The sequence below is a fragment of the Coregonus lavaretus genome, assembly GCF_964263955.1.
Source record: "Coregonus lavaretus genome assembly, contig: HAP1_SCAFFOLD_290, whole genome shotgun sequence".
Classification (NCBI taxonomy): Eukaryota; Metazoa; Chordata; class Actinopteri; order Salmoniformes; family Salmonidae; genus Coregonus; species Coregonus lavaretus.
The window spans coordinates 60,780-69,428 of NW_028162032.1; the positions used below are offsets into that span (position 1 = coordinate 60,780).

The window sequence follows — 8,649 nt, forward strand, 5'->3', positions numbered from 1 at the left end:
CAGTACTTGTATTCAATGCTGAACTGTGTCAACCACAGGAGGTTGGTGTCGCCTTAATTGGGAAGGACAGGCTTGTGGTAATGGCTGAAGCGGAATAAGAGGGAATGGTATCAAATACATCAAACACAAGGTTTCCTTGAGTTTGATGCCATTCCATTCGCTCCGTTCCAGCCATTACTATGAGCCGTTCTCCCCTCAGAAGCCTCCACTGGCGTCAACTTATTTATAGTTGAGTTTTATTCCAGTACACATGGCAGCTTAAAGCTGAATTGTGTATATAACAAGAAATTCAATCATTTAAAAAAAATCGACACATTATTTATTTGCATTAGGCCTATAGGTCTACATTTCCTCAACAGAATGTTAATCAAAGCACTTTGGGTCCACTGATGGCCAAATGTAACAGGGCAGCCATGTTGGATCATGCAGAATGTTAATCAAAGCACTTTGGGTCCACTGATGGCCATATGTAACAGGGCAGCCATGTTGGATCATGCAGAATGTTAATCAAAGCACTCCTGCTCCACTGATGGCCATATGTAACAGGGCAGCCATGTTGGATCATGCAGAATGTTAATCAAAGCACTCCTGCTCCACTGATGGCCATATGTAACAGGGCAGCCATGTTGGATCATGTGAGGAGGCACAAGGGGCATTTGTTTGCTGTGGATCCAGGGAAAATCATGCACACTATTTTAGATACACAAAGATGCTATTTACATTGTATGTAAATGTTTAATGTGTAAGATACCATGGCTAAATTAATACACATACATTCATTTATCAAAAGGACCATTTTATAGTAATTCATTACATCATATAGACGAAACATTTATTTTAACCAGGGTCCCATTTTGATGTAACACAATCATAACAAATAAACGTAATTGATCCCTGGTTCAACAGACCCTGGCCTATATAGAAAGCCTTTCCAGAACATGTCAACTCCCAGTATTACATTACTATCCCCACATCCCAATACAGATAATAATAAGAACCAGGCATTTAACTGTTAAAACAAGTCGTAGGAGCCATTTGGGCCTACTTATATGGTTGTTGTGTGGTTAATAGGTTTTCTGTCTTTGTATATTGCACGTCATCTGTACACTAGAGGGCACTGCAAAGTACGTTTTTTACGGATTAATGTATATTCTTGTATTGATCCCAAGAGACGTTTCATTGTAAAAGTCAGAGACCACTTTTCAAATGATCTATATTTCCCACCATCCTTCTTTATATAGTGCAGGCTACATGTGAAAGGATGGCTGCCATCGGACTAAGTCTCAAATGCTGTCAGGGGTTGGTATTTAACCCCTGGTGTTTTGGCCTTGTAGAGCATCACTCCGCACAGCATGGCAACGGTTGCTACGATACACCCAGCCATCAACACCATGTTCATGTTGGTCACTGGAGAAAAAACAAGAAAACACGTAAATGCCTTTTTTTTTAACACAAAAATACTTTGTGATACAAAAAACACCTTTTTATCCAGAGATTTATCTTGAGATGCTATTGCTTATGCCTGTTGAAAAAATTTGACTGCAGAGGTCTTTCCTAAATCATGGATGAGAACTTCAGCAATATACCGTCTCTTCAATAACTCAAAGAACAACGTTTTGATTTCTAGCTTATCTACAGCTACAGCCGTTACCTGAGCTCTCTGAACTCCTTCTCAGGCGCAAAGGACCCTGGGAGATGTGGTGCTTGGCCGTTTGCATGGCGGCCTCTCTCTTGCGGTGGTGGTGGCCATCAGGCTGGGGGGAGGTGGAGTTGACGCAGCCCTGGGCACACCGGGTGTTGGGGTTCCCAGCCTCACACAGGATCACTGAACAGCTGATGTACACCTGTAGCCAGAGGGTTTAAAGGTCACTGAACTAAGAAAGATATCACCCTTGATACGACCCTTGAATGATCCAGCAATCTGTCCCCATGTACCTGGTCGTGCAGTCCGATGAATTTGAAAGCTTCCATTCCGAACTGGAAATGCCTCTGGTGACGGGGTGAAAAGATTTGGACCGTCTCGTCCACATTGCAGCTGGTAAAACAACAGACAGGTAAAACTGAGAGTACAGTAAATATGTAAAGTACATACAGTAAGTGCAGTAAAACAATCCTTTAGTCTAGAATATTCCACAGCCTTTATACAAATGTCTCAAATCTGTCAATCTCACAGTACTGACAAGTGTCCACCATGAGGTTGATGAATGCCTTAGTGTTTATATTTTAATAAACAGTACCAGTCAAAAGTTTGGACACACCTACTCATTCAAGGGTTTTTCTTTATTTTTACTATTTTCTACATTGTAGAATAATAGTGAAGACATCAAAACTATGAAATAACACATATGGAATCATGTAGTAACCAAATAAAGTGTTAAACAAATCAAAATATATACATAGTGCTCAGCATATGTAGGAACTCCTTCAAGACTGTTGTAAAAGCATTCCAAGTGAAGCTGGTTGAGAGAATGCCAAGAGTGTGCAAAGGTGTCATCAAGGCAAAGGCGTGGCTACTTTGAAGAATCTCAAATATATTTTGATTCATTTAACACTTTTTTGGTTACTACATGATTCCATATGTGTTATTTCATAGTTGATGTCTTCACTATTATTCTTCAATGTAGAAAATAGTAAAAATAAAGAAAAAGCCTTGAATGAGTAGGTGTGTCCAAACCTTTGACTGGTAGTGTATATGTTTCCTTTCTCTAATCACCATTACTATTGTCATTATTTTTAGCGTTATTGTTGATGTCTTTATCTCACTTTGCTTTTACCAACAGTGGCCTTGCCACTCATGCTAATAAAGCTGAATCTGAATCTGTGTGCTCAATCTCACCCGTTTTCTATGATGGAGTAGGTGGGGTGGTAGTTGGGGTTGTCGTACGGCGTCGCTCTGCAGGACTCCACGAAGAGCTCAGTGTTATTCACAGTGGACACGGCCTCGATGTCCATGTAGATCATCTGCTTCACCACCACGTCTAACGGGTAGTCACGGGGATCCACCATATTGGTGAACTGGCTGGTCTGGTAGAACTCAAACTGGTAGGTGAACGTGCCGAAGCCTTTCTCTACGACCGTGACGCTGTCCCTGTGTGCAGTGAAGCCCAGAGACACGTTGCCGCGTTTGGCGTACTGGCAGTAGAACTGAATCTCCACCTGGTGGTGCCTGGTGATGATATCGTTGGGGTTGTCGAAGGTGGTGATTTCGTTCTTGAAGATGAGGTTGTCGTCGTCCTCCTGGATTGAGAGAGATGGAGAGGGAAATCATCTAGACAGTTACATTTTGTGGTCACTGCCAGCACTGAACTCTACACACATCAATAAGATCAAATCGGCAATCGTTTCAGTTCCTATATTGCTGTGAAACTCTTCGGGTTATGAGCGAGCATGTTGGTTTCTCTTTAGATGCAAAACTGTTCTGAGGGCAGATCTTCCCACAGGCAGCATAAGCCACCCTTCACCAAAACATTCCATCTTGACCCTTCCTCTGAGGAAACCAATTCAAGATCAGTCAGCCTAGGTGGTGCCTTGGGGTGAATATCCCCTCGAACCAGGTTCAATATAGAGAACTCAGACAGACACCCAGGAGTGAATGGGTCTCACACAAAGATAAATAATGTACATACAGTGAGGGAAAAAAGTATTTGATCCCCTGCTAATTTTGTACGTTTGCCCACTGACAAAGACATGATCAGTCTATAATTTTAATGGTAGGTTTATTTGAACAGTGAGAGACAGAATAACAAAAAAGAAATCCTGAAAAAACGCATGTCAAAAATGTTATAAATTGATTTGCATTTTAATGAGGGAAATAAGTATTTGACCCCTCTGCAAAACATGACTTAGTACTTGGTGGCAAAACCCTTGTTGGCAATCACAGAGGTCAGACGTTTCTTGTAGTTGGCCACCAGGTTTGCACACATCTCAGGAGGGATTTTGTTCCACTCCTCTTTGCAGATCTTCTCCAAGTCATTAAGGTTTTGAGGCTGACGTTTGGCAACTCAAACCTTCAGCTCCCTCCACAGATTTTCTATGGGATTAAGGTTTGGAGACTGGCTAGGCCACTCCAGGACCTTAATGTGCTTCTTCTTGAGCCACTCCTTTGTTGCCTTGGCCGTGTGTTTTGGGTCATTGTCATGCTGGAATACTCATCCACGACCCATTTTCAATGCCCTGGCTGAGGGAAGGAGGTTCTCACCCAAGATTTGACGGTACATGGCCCCGTCCATCGTCCCTTTGATGCGGTGAAGTTGTCCTGTCCCCTTAGCAGAAAAACATCCCCAAAGCATAATGTTTCCACCTCCATGTTTGACGGTGGGGATGGTGTTCTTGGGGTCATAGGCAGCATTCCTCCTCCTCCAAACACGGCGAGTTGAGTTGATGCCAAAGAGCTCCATTTTGGTCTCATCTGACCATAACACTTTCACCCAGTTCTCCTCTGAATCATTCAGATGTTAATTGGCAAACTTCAGACGGGCCTGTATATGTGCTTTCTTGAGCAGGGGACCATGCGGGCGCTGCAGGATTTCAGTCCTTCACGGCGTAGTGTGTTACCAATTGTTTTCTTGGTGACTATGGTCCCAGCTGCCTTGAGATCATTGACAAGATCCTCCCGTGTAGTTCTGGGCTGATTCCTCACCGTTCTCATGATCATTGCAACTCCACGAGGTGAGATCTTGCATGGAGCCCCAGGCCGAGGGAGATTGACAGTTCTTTTGTGTTTCTTCCATTTGCGAATAATCACACCAACTGTTGTCACCTTCTCACCAAGCTGCTTGGCGATGGTCTTGTAGCCCATTCCAGCCTTGTGTAGGTCTACAATCTTGTCTCTGACATCCGTGGAGAGCTCTTTGGTCTTGGCCATGGTGGAGAGTTGGGAATCTGATTGATTGATTGCTTCTGTGGACAGGTGTCTTTTATACAGGTAACAAGCTGAGATTAGGAGCATTCCCTTTAAAAGTGTGCTCCTAATCTCAGCTCGTTACCTGTATAAAAGACACCTGGGAGCCAGAAATCTTTCTGATTGAGAGGGGGTCAAATACTTATTTCCCTCATTAAAATGCAAATCAATTTATAACATTTTTGACATGCGTTTTTCTGGATTTTTTTGTTGTTACTCTGTCTCTCACTGTTCAAATAAACCTACCATTAAAATTATAGACTGATAATTTTTTTTGTCAGTGGGCAAACGTACAAAATCAGCAGGGGATCAAATACTTTTTTTCCCTCACTGTATGTCATCCCAATATAATATTTGACACGTCGGAGGTCTCACCTCTATCTGAGTGCCACAGGCATTGAGGGGGATGACTCCAATGATGTGGGTGCTGTTGGAGAGGCGTTGCAGGTCGCAGGCAGAGTTACTGGGATCGTTGAGGCGGAGATGGTCCTCATGAATTCCAGTAACAGAGGACTTCTCCACTTCTACTGTCATCTTGGTCTCGTCACACACCACCTTGGCTTTGACTGTCACGGGAGATATTTTGTTATTGTTGTATTTCCTCCTATCAAAACAATGTGACTGTGAACCATGATTTGAGTTGGTTGGAGTCATTTTGAGTTTCATTTGTATCTTTCCGTCACGTTTGGTGATTTCAGATGTGTAGTCTATATATAGTATGTATCATACAGTATTCACAGCTTCATCTGTTATCAATCATACAATCACACACCAAAGCATTTTGTCCAATCATACACCACAGCATATTGTCCAATCCCACACCACAGCATATTGTCCAATCACACCACAGCATATTGTCCAATCACACACCACAGCATATTGATGGTGGAAGAATCTACAAACCATTTATGCGTCCGACCTCCACCACAACACATCTCATCTCAGACTGATAGACGCTAGATCTGAAAGTATTAGAGAAGATCAGGGTAAACAACGGCACATTGTAATATATTTATTACATGTATTATTAGTCTCTCTCTCATGTGCGTTGGGAAATTACATTTGATAAAAAGAGGAAACTCCAGAGGGAAGTAGCAGAACATACAAGAAGTAGCAGAACGTACAGGAAGTAGCAGAATGTACAGGAAGTAGGAGAACGTACAGGAAGTAGCAGAACGTACAGGAAGTAGCAGAACGTACAGGAAGTAGCAGAATGTACAGGAAGTAGCAGAACGTACAGGAAGTAGCAGAACGTACAGGAAGTAGCAGAACGTACAGGAAGTAGCAGAGCAGTTCTGGTGATGTTTCTAGCATTATAAAACATAAGACCTACCCGGATAGCCCCTCAGTGATGAAGCAAATGGGGAAATACTCCCCCAGATTGTCCCGGATGGGTGTCCACCGGATGACAAACTCCCCTTGGGTAGTCATGTGATTGGTGATGTTCAGAGGTCCACTGACGATGACATCATTAATCCTAGAAAGGAGGCAAAATGGACAAGGTAAATGCTAAGTGGGATCCTTGGACGACCCTACCCTGAATCCTAACCCTAACCTGAACCCCTACCCTACCCTACCTAACCCTAACCTTAACCATTTTAAATCGCAACTTATGTGGGGTGACGTCAGAGTCAGACGTCACAAGCATCCCCCTTAGCAAAGAGACAACAGCACCAATCCAAATCAATCACAGAAAATACATTTACTCTTAATTGAAAAACTTTTAGTTTTCTTAGACCTTTTGGTGAACTTATACAGTAGACTGCCTTAGGACAAATAATTGATTGCAGAATAAAATATTTGTAATCACTGAAATAGTTACAAAGTACTACAGGCGATAACGTTTTTAGTTACAGCCAGGACGCACTGTTACAGCCAGGATGCACTGTTACAGCCAGGACGCACTGTTACAGCCAGGACGCACTGTTACAGCCAGGACGCACTGTTAAAGCCAGGACGCACTGTTACAGCAAGGATGCACTGTTACAGCCAGGACGCACTGTTACAGCCAGGATGCACTGTTACAGCCAGGACGCACTGTTACAGCCAGGACGCACTGTTAAAGCCAGGACGCACTGTTACAGCAAGAATGCACTGTTATAGCCAGGACGCACTGTTACAGCCAGGATGCACTGTTACAGCCAGGACGCACTGTTACAGCCAGGACGCACTGTTACAGCCAGGACGCACTGTTACAGCCAGGATGCACTGTTACAGCCAGGACGCACTGTTCCAGCCATGAGTGCATGCACTAGAAATATAATCCTGGGTATAATACTGTATCATAAACTTTCATGGATGTTGTCCCTTACGTTGAGTATATAGCCTCGGCCTTGATCCTGATCTCCAGCTCTTTGTTGACCTCGGTGTGGAGATGCTCTCCGTTGTGTGGTGTCGGATGCAGGAACCTGGGCAGGTACATTCCCTCATCGCAAGAGGGAGCAGGAGAGTCCACTGAATTGGAAAAGAACACAAACGTACACAAGTAAAGGCCAATACTACACAAATAAATGCCATGTTTGTTGTTGTTTGTAGAATACATATGTCCATCCATCCATCCAATGCATTCTTAACCATCAGAAGAGGAGTGTTTCTCACCCAGAAGAGAGAACTGCAGAGGGAGTTTGCTGAGGGGAGCAGTGGAGGGATACAGGCTTCCTGGGGTGGAAGTGGTCCAGGGGGTCCAGGGGGTGGTGGTGGTCACTGCTGTGGTTGTTGATTGGGGAGTGGTGGTGGGTTGGTTCCACCCAGGAGTGGTGGTGGGTTGGTTCCACCCAGGAGTGGTGGTGGGTTGGTTCCACCACCAGGGATAGGAGACGGTTGTTTGGTAGATGGAGCGTCGGCGTCTCCCTGCATGAAGCGGAGTTCTGGAGGAACTAGAGCCATCGGTGTAAGACAGGGTGATGTGTTGGTTGGGGAAGTCCTCTACAACTAGTTCAAACCCGTAGACGCCGCTCGCCGAAGTGTAACCGTATCGTAAGGAGCAAGATCCCTAACAGAGTGAAGAGGTTAGAACACAAAAGGAATCGCTGGTTAAGACCAAATACAATATGCCAATATTATGCAATCACATTATAGATTGAATGCAAATGAGTTGTGGTTTATGTTGTAATGTTTTGGTCTCACCGTGACAGCCCAGCACATTGTGGAGCGTATCAACAATCACATTAGATTCAAAGGGGTTGAAAATAACTGCTCACACCAACCTGATCCAGGTAGAAGCCTGAGGGCTGGTCACACCTATCGCACTCAGGTCTGACCAATCCGTATCTGCATCTGACACGATCACCGTCAGGGTCAAAGGCCATGAGGTTGTAGGATCTCTGACAGTTCTGGGGAACACTACAATGACATGAGTCAGAAATACAACATGTGAAATGAGTAAACTCCAGGGGCTCTATTTTAACAAACCTAACACAATGATCGGTCTGGGCGCTGGCAGTTGGTTCGGAGGCGTGTCAGACATAGTTTAGCTATTTTCACCACCACTATTATAGGCGCAGTTGCTGGCAGTGGCGCAAAAGGGCTTGGCTCTGATGAATAAACCAGTTGTGGGTGTGTCGAGGCTTGGCTCCTCACTGGCCAATCAGAACGTGTTCCATGGCTAAATATGTGGTTGCTTCAAGTTGTGTATTTAGGGTGTTTTATGTATTTATTGCGTTGTCATCAACTCCAATTCGAATGTTAGTCCGTTACAGCCTAGTTCGTTAAATAGCCTGCCCCATATTTGCAAAAAATAGTATGTTGAA

The 8,649-nt window shown here is 44.0% G+C and overlaps 1 protein-coding gene across 1 annotated transcript; it reads right to left on the minus strand.

Moving 5' to 3' along the window:
* Nucleotides 1-718: 718 nt before the first annotated feature.
* Nucleotides 719-8,351, minus strand: LOC311119712 (CUB and zona pellucida-like domain-containing protein 1). The gene is made up of 10 exons (XM_084194375.1): nt 8,107-8,351; nt 7,499-7,892; nt 7,213-7,354; nt 6,234-6,377; nt 5,804-5,862; nt 5,276-5,466; nt 2,837-3,237; nt 1,936-2,035; nt 1,652-1,844; nt 719-1,407 (listed from the first exon to the last, which is right to left on the minus strand). Exons 1-10 carry the CDS (start codon nt 8,206-8,208, stop codon nt 1,277-1,279), a joined length of 1,857 nt encoding a protein of 618 aa, XP_084050501.1. The 5' UTR covers nt 8,209-8,351; the 3' UTR covers nt 719-1,276.
* Between the last annotated feature and the right edge of the window lie 298 nt (nt 8,352-8,649).

Coding starts and splice junctions, on each gene's coding strand:
- LOC311119712 (XM_084194375.1), bottom strand. CDS start 8,208: ATGGCCTTTGACCCTGACGGTGATCGTGTCAGATGCAGATACGGATTG. Junction 3,238..5,275: donor CCTGTGGCACTCAGATAGAG/GTGAGACCTCCG, acceptor CTCTCAATCCAG/GAGGACGACGACAACCTCAT. Junction 1,845..1,935: donor TCATCGGACTGCACGACCAG/GTACATGGGGAC, acceptor CTCTGGCTACAG/GTGTACATCAGCTGTTCAGT.